The sequence below is a fragment of the Eretmochelys imbricata genome, chromosome 26 (genome assembly GCF_965152235.1).
Source record: "Eretmochelys imbricata isolate rEreImb1 chromosome 26, rEreImb1.hap1, whole genome shotgun sequence".
NCBI classification, from domain to species: Eukaryota; Metazoa; Chordata; order Testudines; family Cheloniidae; genus Eretmochelys; species Eretmochelys imbricata.
The window spans coordinates 7,701,506-7,713,866 of NC_135597.1; the positions used below are offsets into that span (position 1 = coordinate 7,701,506).

At 42.2% G+C, this 12,361-nt stretch overlaps 1 protein-coding gene across 1 annotated transcript in view; it reads right to left on the bottom strand.

The window, feature by feature from the left end:
• Window positions 1-4,971: 4,971 nt before the first annotated feature.
• The window catches only part of EBF2 (EBF transcription factor 2), a 165,194-nt gene continuing 157,804 nt past the window's right edge, over window positions 4,972-12,361 (bottom strand). The window contains exons 16-17 of the mRNA XM_077805554.1: window positions 9,158-9,325; window positions 4,972-5,105 (exon numbers count right to left, since the gene is read on the bottom strand). Coding sequence (XP_077661680.1) covers window positions 4,972-5,105; window positions 9,158-9,325 — 302 coding nt within the window. The remainder of the gene's footprint in view (window positions 5,106-9,157; window positions 9,326-12,361) is intronic.

Genomic DNA, 12,361 nt, shown 5'->3' on the forward strand with positions numbered 1-12,361 from the left:
GAGAGGTCACATGTGGAGCGATCATTTTGTGAAAAGTGTTCACTCATGGGCGATAGGGTGTTTTTGCCTTTCCATCATTTTTCTCTGAGTTCACATGAGAGGGTCGTGATTGTCTGGTTCCACCCACGTAGCTATGACTGGGGCATTTAGTGCAACAGATGTGGTCCTCCACATATTGTGATATGCATCTAGGGTGACCAGATGTCCCGATTTTTGTATGGACAGGCCCGATTTTTCATTTTTTTTTCTTATACTTGCTAAACTAATGTAAGAGTGGCCATGGACAAAGCTTTGCTGGTTTAATTAAATCAGTTTAACATTTAAACTGACGCAACTTTGGGTGTGAACCAGGCCCTGGATTCTTTTTAAGGTGGGAGAGTTGTCAGAATAATTATATTGACAAAATTCATTATTGCTTTAATTTAAAAAAAAGAGGCCGTACAGTCCAGAGCATTGGGCTAATATTTTTACTGATACAAAGGGCAGCGATATCAATTAAACTCATTTCTCCTAGTGCTGGGCAGAGCTCTAATCACCCCTGACACTTCCATCTGAACATTGCACCTCCAGCTGTTCCTGTGGCAATGAGTAAGTAGATTTTAAGAATATTTTTCTCTCCACACACCCCACGTGCACACACTTCTTTTCACAGCTCAAGTAAACAGCTTGGATCTGCTGCTTTCTCCTCTGCCCCACCCTCTTCCCCCCACTTCCCTTTGGGGCTGTGTTGTCAAAAGCCTATTTCCCAGCCTGTACCGCTTTTTATTGAATGTTTGCGAGGTTTGGATTAAGGTCTTACACTGCTAGCAAAGCTGTAATTATTTTTGCCTGTATTACTATATATTGAATCGATGTAACTTTTCAATAAAGGTGGTTCAATGCAGGACACTCCCTGATGGGTTGGGAATATAGAAAGCAGAGTCATTATCCCAGAGGGTTTTTTTTTTCTTGGAGGGAAATGGAAAAAGAATTAGAGATGAGCCTTATTGTATTAGCCTTCACAGCTTGCAATTATCAACTGAAACACTTGATTAAAATTGTCACAAAGTTGGAGAATTTTATTTATTTATATCTATATCAAGCACCAAGAATACCCAGATGCTATGGTGATAGGCTTCTTCAGTGTGTGTAATTTAATAGTAACAATAGACACTACACAGCAATGGACCCTTTACATTTCTCCCTGCCTTGTAGGGAAAAGAACTCAGTGTTACTCATGGAACTCACCTAGCAGGCTAGGAAGAATTTTAAAGAGGTAGGGTGTTTATAGTAATGTAACCTCACACGGAGCGAACCAGATTTTCAAAAACAACTCGTGATTTTTAGATGGCCAACTTGAAACCCCTTTAAAGGGGCAGGTGCTCAACCCTTTCTGAAAAACTGACCCCCTGTAAGGTATATCAAGTTAGGCACCCACAATGTCTCGACATCTGAAAGTGTGTGTGCAGCCATGTGTACAGAGACCCCATTTTATGGGCATGGTATTTCAGAAGTGCTAAGCACTCAGTTAACTCAATGAGAGTTATCAGTGCTCATCCCCTATAAAAATCAGAGGCAAGGGGCGTGTGTGGGATGCTGTTGGGTAGGGGCAGGTGGGTGGAGGACAAAGAGAGGCTGGGGACCTTGACAGGTTGCCCAGGCAACTTTAATTCTGGTAGTCTTAATTTTTGGGTGCTTGGTTGTGCAACTTTAACATTCTTTCAGCATAGTTTCTTGGATGTAATACGCACATTTACTCTTATTTAAATATGAAACACTTCTTTTTACACCCCTGCCCCAGCTTTTTTGCAGTTACCATGGTAACGTTTTGACAAGGCTGTCTGGCCAATGTAAGAAGATTGACCAAAGCTTGACCTAAGCAGTCCAAAGACTAACAAATTCTTAGATATCTCCCCTTTCTCTTTACTAACACCCTACACCACTACCTCTTTGTTGCCCTCTAGCAAAGGCCTGGTCTTTCACTTATCCCCAAACCTGAGGGTTATATTATATCTTCTTTTGAATCCTAACTATGAAACCAGAAAAGCTGTAATTGAAATATGATTAGGGTTGATATTTTTCAAAGATCTCTTGAATTAGAATTAAACAAATGTGGTGACAATGAAGTTGCTGGTTTGGGGAAAGAAGTCCAACATGTTTGTCAAATTAAAATGTGTCTGGCTTAATTATTGAAAGAAAAATGGAATTGATTTTTGCAATTATGCTTAGATTCGCCTGGAACAAGTAGATATGCATCGTCAGTTGCCTTTTCCATCATGTTGCTTTGTGGGAGCGAGAGGAAGGTAGCTTCCATTTCAACAGCGGATGGCTATTCAGAGTGGCAAGCTACAGCACTTCCCCAAGGAAGACTAAGAATTCAAGTAAGTTGTTGGCTTACATGCTGATAAGAGGGTTTAACCCTCAAACTATTGGGCCTTATTTTTGTGGGCAGACCACAGTTCCAGCTGATGTCAATGGGAGCTGCAACATCTCTGAAAATGATGCCCATTGGCTCTTAATAGACCTGGCTGAAATTTTTCATTCAAAACTTTTTTTAAGGCAATTTTCAGGGTTTTTGTGTGTAAGATTTTTCCAGTTTTTCATCTCAACCAAATATTTTGAGGGTTTTTTGTTTTTCCTTTTTGTGTCATAGAATGAAAGCTGTCTAGGGTTTTACTTGTTCAAAACACCTTCAACTTTGCCAAAGAAACTGAAATGCTGTTGCCCTGTAACTGGCATTCAAATGCAGCTCCTAATCCTCTGCTGTAACAAAAGGACGAACGTAGCCTCTCACTTGCATAGGGTAAAAGTTGTGTGGGGATTAAGCCCTTGATGGCAGCGCTGGGGGTTAAGTGGAGAATGTGCTATGATCTGAGGGCAGGATGTTGACTAGAATGAGGGTAATGCAAGATGTGGCCATGTTGGCTTCTGTTTGTCCAGCATGTGTCAGAGATATGTGGCACTGCCTTCTAGCAAAACACAGCATGAACTCCTGCACATGGGAGTGAGTTTATGGCAGTTTCACATGGACAAGGGTTGGGCGGGTGGGGGTGGAAATAATATTTCTCTGTATATTGGCAGAGTCCAGACTCTATTTGACAGGGCCTCCATGGCTGAATGTAGCCCAGAAAGCCTGCACTTGATCAGCTGTAGCCTCACTAATGGGTTTCAGTCTAAAAACAGAGAGCTTGCTATGGCTGCCAGGAATACAGATGGGATGATGGATGGCGAATGCTAAGTTTAAGTCTCTGTGTTAAAACCATGAAGATGTTTGTATTAAATTGAAATGTGGGTTTATTTGTTTTTGCTTTTTTATAAAAACAATTGTGCCATTTAATTCTCTCCCTCCTTTAATTGCTGCAGGCTGCCTTGTGTAACTAATCAAGTGATGGGGCTAGAAGAAGGGGACCACATGGAACACCAATGAGTTACACCAGCTGCCGCTCTGTAATAAGCATTAGAATGCAGAGGTTAAGGTAGGAAAGCATTATGAATTACAATGTGCACAGTCTCCCTGCCAGCTGAGGCAGGGTGATGCAGCATGGGAGATGTAGTTCAGCTGGGGAGTCTGGCCCATAGAACGGATGGGGGGCATGAGGCACTGTGATGGCATTTCCAAATGGAAAATGGCCAAAACATTTACATTGTGGGGGTGTCGTGGTTTTTGAAAAATGTCAAAACCCCAATTTTCCACAAAACAGGTTTTGATGGCAAAGTTTTGACCCACTCTAGTTAGGTAGGTGAGGATCTCACCCTGACCAGCTAACACATTTGTAAACAGCTCTGTCTGTGTCTACACTAGCTGCTAAGTGGTGTTTTAAATCACCATCCGTTTTCCCAGATTAGACAAGACCCTGGAATTCTATGGGAAGAAGGAGAAATAAATTAACTTGGCTTGTCTACATGGAAATCTGCACCAGATTAATAAAGGTGTGGGCTTGTTTTATAAACCAAGTTTGTTAAACTAGTGCAAAAAGCTGACTGGACACTCTTATTGCAGTTGGAGAGAAGCTGAACTGTAATACGCCTAAATCAGTTCGGAATGACCTTCTACTAAACCACGCTTAAGAGTGTCCACACCAGGATTTGCATCAGTTTAACAAAACCGGTGCAAAGGTGGGTGTAGATTAGGTCTCTGTTCCCGATATTTCCTATTCTGCAGCCACTCAGGACTCGCCACTAGAACTTATCTTTTTGGGACCTGTCATTCTCTTGACCAGGTCAGGCGATGAGGGGGGAATTTAGGGTTGGGTAATGACTAGCTTTTGCTCGTGAACCCCAAGTAGCCCCCCCATGCAAAAACTGCATTTTTGACCAAAAAAAAAAAAATCTTTCCTTATGATGGTTGGACAGCCTGAACTGAGAGCAAACCCCATTGCTGGTAACCTGTAACATGCTGAAGGCATTGTCTATGCTCAGGCTTAAATCAGTCAGAGGTGTATTATTGATGTGTATGTTGTGGTGGTGTCTAGAAGCCTCTGTCAGGTCACCCATGTGTTAGACACTGTGCAAACAAAGAGCTTACAATCTGTGTAGCTGCATCACTGCTGGGCCCCCAGGGCAAACCTGGAGAAGGATGGGGAAGCAGGGGACTTGAGTTCTGTTCCCAGCTCTGCAACCCTGAACAAGTCACTTCTTCAAACTGGGGTCAACCCCAATGGGTGGCCTTTGGGACTCTCTACAGCTATGCTGATGACTGAGTTGGGGATATGCCACAGTGTAGACATGACTTGAATGCCCTTTAGATTGGCTAGGGTCCTGCGGGTTAACTGAACCACAGACCTTATGAGGGTTGCCTCCTGTTCCTTGCATTTTTTTTCTATTGAAATGTCCTGAGCTGGCCAATAGAAATTGAGGCAGTCAGTGTTCCAGCAGTTTCCAATTTACTTGCTTTCCTATCAGCTGCCTTACATCTGCGATGAGATGATTAAGCATAGCGTACTCATCATGCCATCTGATGTCACGTCACGTTATATCTTCCCTATGCCGTTTTTAAACTGGCTTGACGTATGACATGAAATCAGCATGCAATTTTTCAGCGCGGGCTCGCCTGCTATCAATCTGCAGTGTGTCTAGAATTGGATGGTGTTCAGGATGGACTGCTGCTTGTTCCACCCCATCGTGTCCTGTTATATAATGGGAATGTATAGCAGATGGAAAGATGTAAGCAGGAACACATGGCACAGGATGGGGTTATCTGAGGGTATCCCCGCATGGCTTGGGTGCGTTGGCTCTCAGCTTTGTGTTGTACAAGAGGCACGTGGGATTGCTATCTAACCTTACTCCTTAAGGTAGGGGCATGCTTTCTAAAACAATACTTAATCCTCTCTAGCAGCTTCCATCTGAAGACCGCAAGGGGATTCTGGCAAAAATTTCCCACCATTGCGAACACTGCTGTAAACTACACCAGTGACAGGACGTCCAGATTCTGAAAGGCACTTAGCTGACAGGTAAGGTGGAGTTGCACTAGTGGGTGCATTACAAACATTAAGGCTTTGTCTACACAGAGAAGTTAATTGCGATTAAGGTAGGGTGTGAATTTAAAGCGCAGTAGCTATTCCTGACTAACTTCTGATGTGGGGACACTAATTCTGGAATAAGAACATGCATGCAGAGAGTTAATCAGGAATAGCTCCTGTATAGGCAAGCCCTACATTAACTCTCACAAAAAGCCTTGTGAGGGATGTAAGTATTATCCCCATTTTACAGATGGGGAAACTGAGATGGATACAAGGTCAAATAATTTGCCCAGTATCAGAGCTGGGAATAGAACCTACATCTGACTCTTTGGCCTCTGCTTTCATTGCTAGGCTATATACTTTATCTCCATGAGCCTGATCCAAAATCCACTGAAGTTGCTCATGGAAAGAATGCCATTGATTACAAAGCGAGTTAGATCAGGCTTTACTAATACAATATACATTTTTAGAACATGTGTTAACTGGTGGATGTGAACCCAACATCTTAGAGTTCAACTTGCTCAGTCTACACTAGGGTTTTAGAATGCATTAAACATTTTTGCGAATGTGTTTTTAAAAAGATACCTTTTATCCTAGTGTAGGCCAGCCCTAAAATAATGTTGACAAAGGAGCCCTGCCTCCGGGGAACTTGTGTTTTTTTAGAAAGGATCCAGACCCATGGCCTAATTTCCAAATGAACATTCCCACAGTGTTGACAGTCCCCAAAAGTCAACAGGAGCATTCCAATGAGGCTCCTTAAATGGCATTACTGTGCAAGGGATTAGAAATCTGCATTGCAGCATAGCCAGAGGGCTGGTCTATATGCAATTTTTAGTACTAGTTTCACTGTACTGATGTGTAAATTTAAGTATACTAAAGTTATATAGCGGTAGACAGGCACCTTTATAAAACGGCAGCCAGTCTAAGGATCCTGGCTGCGAGCACTAACATCTCATTGCTGGATGAAGGAGAGAGGTAGCTTTTCTACCCTTCTTTGAAAATTAAAATGCTTCTTGAGGTTAGTATTTACAGTATTGCCTACAGGGACCTCTTGTGCCAGGCATTATACATACACATAGTGAGGGCTTGTCTAAATGTAAAAGGTGTACTGCTGTAACTGTAGCTACACTCCCATGGTGTAGATCCAGTTGTACTGGTATAAAGATGGTTTTTCCCCTTAGAGTTATTACCGCATGGAAAGGGAATAAGCTATGCCACTTTAAAGGTGCCCTTTATTGCTACAACTGCATCCACACTGGGACTTGTACAAAAAGCGCATGGAGACCCCCATGAGAGAGAGTGAGTTCCAACCCAAAATACTTCTGGTCACACATTCCAGTAAGGTTTCACAGATGAAGGGCTAATAGATGGAATAGACATTGAGCAACATGAGTTATGGACGGATATAAGCAACCTGTTGAAGGAACAATTGATTTAACTATTTAAAAATGGAACTTTAATATGAAGTGTAACTGAGCGTCCAGTCTAAATAGACAAGACCAACACGGTATGTGTAGACTAGGAAAAAATGTGTTGTAAAAATTGAGTTAGCTACTTTGAGGCAGCCTGGGGTGGACCCCTACTGGCTTAATACAGCTGTAATAGGTTAGAACCTTTTACCTAGTGGTACCAGAACCTAGTGCAGATGCAAAGTGGTGTTGGCTATCTTGAGGTGGTTGGTTTGTTTTATATACTTTTCTTTCCTTTGGCTGACATAGCTACAAAGGGTGAGTGGGACAATCACTGTTTTGAGTAGCTTACGACATGTGAGGGGACTTCCTAAAATGAGGCCTTATCTCTACACAAGTTGGAGCAGTTTACCAAAGGGCTTGTGTAGTCCCATTTCAAACAGGACTATGTCAATGTGAACCTGGTACCTTTTAATTCTACATGGAGCTGTTAGGGTGTAGCACGATCTATAATTCACATCCCTGTAGTCTGCACTACGGTGTAGACAAGCCCTAAGGCTTTTTAAAAACAGATTTTGCTAAAACTGGTGCAAACGTGTTATTTCAGTAAAGTGCTAGTCTATGGGGAACAGGTTCAAAGTAAACTAAAATAAAAATGTCTACATAAGGGTTTGCACCAATTTAAATTCACATCCTAAATTAAACCAGTGCAACTTTCTTGTGTAGAGAAGCCCTACATCTGTTCTAGAGCTGTGTAATCTGATATCGCTAAATCAGTTTAAGAGTGACTTAAAGAGGCACTCAAACTGGTTCAAGGCATCCACATGCTGATTTTAAATGGGTATAACTTCTGTGTAGACAAAGCCTTATTTACCTACAGTTCAAGTATTTACTTCAAATCCTTTTACCCTCTTTTAAACTGATTGGGAGAGAAGTAACTTAGCTGTATTCTTTTCTCCCTCTTCATGAAATGTACTTATCTCTTTCTGGTTACTTGAAGACACAGCCAACCTTCAGGAAATCTCACTGAAACTAACTTGCTTCATATGGACCTGTATTAAAGGCATGAAGTCTCTCAAGTAAGTGGGCTTTTTTTTTTTTTTAACAGCTACAGCACGCTTTTAAAAATATAATTATTTTTGTCTGATGCACATATGGGGGTGTGATTCTTTCATAAAATAAGGAAATTTATGTGCACTCCCTGTGGCCTAGGTAGGGATTAATAATGCACCCAAACAGGTGTGTTTTGTATGGCTCAGTTTGGAATTACCACTGAGTCTTGGCATGGCTGAAGTCCCAGAGCCGTGTTTTCTAGGGTATCACTAATGAATCCTGAAGGAGCCAGATCGCTTCACAGGACGTATAATTTTTTTTTTTAATGACGAGTTGGAATGTATGTGCGTGCCTCATGTCTCCCGAACAGCCTGTTGAGAAAGGAATGCAGGACAGCTTTCCATTCTTATCTCAAGGTTCACATTTGTTTTGCAGATCACCTTTAAAGAGGCTGTAAATGCACTGTAGGGCTCAATTCCCTCTATGAGCCTAAATCCTACAGCAAGTTTTAAGAAACTGGCTGCTTCCTATAGAGCTGTGGATCAGCACTGTGGGCACTTTTAAATGTCCTTAAAGGTGAGGGAGAAGCCCTCGTTTTCAAAAGAGCTGGTATTTAAATGCAATTAGGGCATATCTATATTTGCAGCGCATGCAGTGAAGACGCTCTATGGGGACAGGAGAGACCTCTCCTGTGCACACGAGCGCTTATGTCGGCCTAACTTATGTCACTCAAGGGGGTGAATATTCCACCCCTTTGAGTGACATAAGTTAGGCCGACATAGGCTCTGTCTACGCTACTGCTTAAGTGAGTCAAGCATAGCTCCATTGAAATCAAGGTCACTTTCTTGAAGTCTACAGTGCTATCTACATGTTCTATTTAGATTTAGAAAAAAAGGTTAAGGGGTGGGGTGAGAAGAGAAATCCCATCCATAAGCTCTAGGTGTCCTTCGCCTAGTTTAAAAATAAATTCAAAATGCAGGAATTTAAGATACTGCATTACAAAACCTCTGTGATGGGGGGAAAAAGGCTAGCGAATTTCTCACAACACAGAAGGCCCTGGGTGCCACATGCTGAGTTTATCTGTAGCGCTTTCTTTTGAGATGTTGAGAATCTTTTTTGTACATAAACACAAGTCAGATCCTGCGCTGCTGTAAATCCGCATAGCTCCCTCGAACTCACCGCTCACAAGATCTTTCCAGCCCTGTATGGTATATTGCTACACCTCTGCAGGCTGAAAATCAATTTTAAATGTCTTACCTCTAAACCCATTTCCATTGCCACTAGAGCAGGCAGGGGAGGGAGACCCTTGGGGCCTGATGACAGGGGCAAAGGCACTCTTCTGTTTGACAGCAGGAAAGACGGAGGAGGAGAATGGAAGGATGGAAGAAGCGCTGGAAGAGCCAACTGTTGGACTTGAAGACATTACTGCAAAATAAGAGGTGATCTTCTTCAGCAATGGAATTGATAAGAGACTAGGTAAAATTGCATTGCAATACATTGTTTTTCCACCTTGATTCAGCTGTGAGAGTATAAAAATAATATTAATAAGAAACTGTTCCTATCCCAAATAGCTAACCATGCTCCGCTGATACGTATGTCTCAAGCAGATGCAGTTTTATGTAATATTACTGCTTTCATACAAATCGTATCCCAAAATGTTTTTCTCAGGTAAAATTAAATATAAGCATGGGGAATAATATTTTCAGGGGAGAGCTGAAAAAATGGCAGAGTGATAGCCCAGAACTGTTAAAATGAAGGAGCTAGAGAGGATAATGCTCTTTTACTCATGGGTTGAATGAAACAAAAGAGGATCTGCTGCTAGAGAAGTTGATGGGTTAGGGCCAGTCAAATAATGGTAACCATATCCCCTCCCCAAAAGGGAAAGTTTTAAATCTAAATAGAAAAGGAGGACTTGTGGCACCTTAGAGACTAACCGATTTATTTGAGCATAAGCTTTTGTGAGCTACAGCTCATTGCATCTGATGAAGTGAGCTGTAGCTCACGAAAGCTTATGCTCAAATAAATTGGTTAGTCTCTAAGATGCCACAAGTCCTCCTTTTCTTTTTGCGGATACAGACTAACACGGCTGCTACTCTGAAACCATTAAATCTAAATGCAATTTTTAGCAACCAAAATGAAACCTATTTAGGTTTCCCCAAGGGAAGAGGAGGACAAAAATTGCTGATTTGGCCTCTCCCCCTCTAAAAAAGCCCTGCAACATTATGTTAACTCTGGAAGTGCGAAACAGCTGTATGTTTGCCATTAAGAAATATGCACAATAAAGCAACCTGTTAATCCGAACTGCATTTCAAAGTATGAGGCAAGGGATAAACTCAGTCTGCGTGGACTGAGGTTTACATGAACCCACAGAACTCAGACTTAAGTCATTGCAGCAAAACGCTGTGGGGGCCAATCCTGTTCTCACTACTAAACAGGGAGCAGGCTCTGTCTTCACCTGAACATTATGCATATTACTTTTAAACTTAAGTCACTGTTCTAACAGCAATGACATAGTTTTCAAGTGCCCAAAAACTGTGATGGATTCAAAGATTTCAGGGCCTGAATGGATCATTATGGTCATCTCGTCTGACCTTCATGACACAGGCCATAGAATTTCACCCATTGGGCTATATTTTAACAAAAGAAAAAATGATTTGCACTTAGAGTAGCTTTCAGCCAGGATGCTTGCAGCGCTTTACAGGGTCCTGTTAAGCCTAACTTCGGCGTAGGACACATTGTCTTCATTTTTACAGATGGGGAAATTGAAGCCCAGCGATGGGAAGTGACAGGGAAAGTCGGTAGCAGAGCCAGAAGTGGGGTCTGCCTCCCAGACCTCTCCTCTCTAACCCTGTGTCACTCATTCATAGCTCAAGATTCAAATGAAACTCGGTCTCACTTTAGGTCTCAGTTACTGCTAATTCTATTCGTTTATTGTTTTCATGGGGATTAAGTGACTTTAAATGTATCTTTTACAAGGAATTCAGCATGGATTATGTGATGATATCAGTAGAGCTGCAGCTTGGCAGAGACCAAAATGAAGCAAAGGCTCTCTTCCCTTCACACAAGGCCCTGCTCACAAATTCACAGCTGGAATTTACTCTGCATCTATTCGTCTTAGAGAAGAGAACATTTGCTTTAGTTAAGGGGTCTGTCAGCATTTCATTATAAACGCCTATTGTCAGGGGTTTATAATTCAGCCGTAAAATTGTCTCTCTCTCCCTGAGCTGAAACTTGGCACGGAGAGCGCAGCCAGGAAGTGAAGGCTGTATGTAAAAATTTGAAAAACATCTGTTTGGCCATTTTGAAACTCTACCAGCATAAAAACAATAGAAGAGGCAAGTTTCAGATGTATTTTTGTGTGTGTGCATGGAGGAGAGGTTCACTGGTGTAATTAAACCAAGAACCCTTCCATTTGATATTGCAAACCATTAGTGAATGCAGACTCCTGCTTTTTTTTTAATACCAGGTCAAATATTAATTCCCAGTTGTGCAGCCCCTTACACATAGGGGATAAAGCCATAGTTCTGTGATGACTGTCTGGAATGATACATTTATAGTCTCAGGTTGGGGCCATCCTGTGCAATAGATATTTTTCCCCCCAAAAAAATCAAATGTAGCACTGGCTGAACAGCCCTGGAGCCTGAAGTCCTCCTTTTATAGAGGGATGTTTATTACAGAGACTATGGCAATGGTAGTAGAAGCCACTCTGCCAACCATCACAATATCCTCTGCGGGCAAGAGGGGTAGTTGAGCTTTCACAGTCCATTCTACTCTAAGAGGGAGGAAGGCTTGGATTGTTAAAGTTGCCCAAGGGAGTTAGGCATTTAACTCCAATCTATGTCTACACTGCAATCATGGGGTGTGATTGTAGCTCAAGGAAACATATCCAAGCTCACTTGGATATTGGAGCAGTGAAGCTGCAGAACTGTGCACTTCAGGACTATACAAGTCCACCCGGGATGCTGGCTAAAGTGCTCGGGTATCTGAGGAGGCAGATTAAAGCTTAGGGCTTGTGCTAGGAGCTATCGCCCTGGGCACCAACTTCCAGGAGGCACCATGCTGCTGTGGCACTTGCTTTTGGTTTTTTGTTTTTTTTTTTTTCACTCTGATTGACCTGTGGGGGCACCAAAATGTTTTCTACCCTGGAGGGTAAAAAAGCTAGAGCCATTCCTGTTACAGCTAGCTTGGATATGTCTACATGAACTGCAATCACACCCCACAGTGAAGACATACCCTTAGTATGATTGGGGTGAATAATACCCTGTAGGCTCCTTTCAGAGAGCCAGGTGAAACACCTAGAGGGTCTAGAAATGACTCCAAAAGCCGACCCCTTTTCTAATACAAATTGTAACAGGTGTTTTACAACCATCTTGTTATGGAGCAGGGATAAAACCATTGACACGTGATCCTTTTCTATTACATTTTATAAGTGAGCATTTGGCCTCTGCTGAGATTACCAGC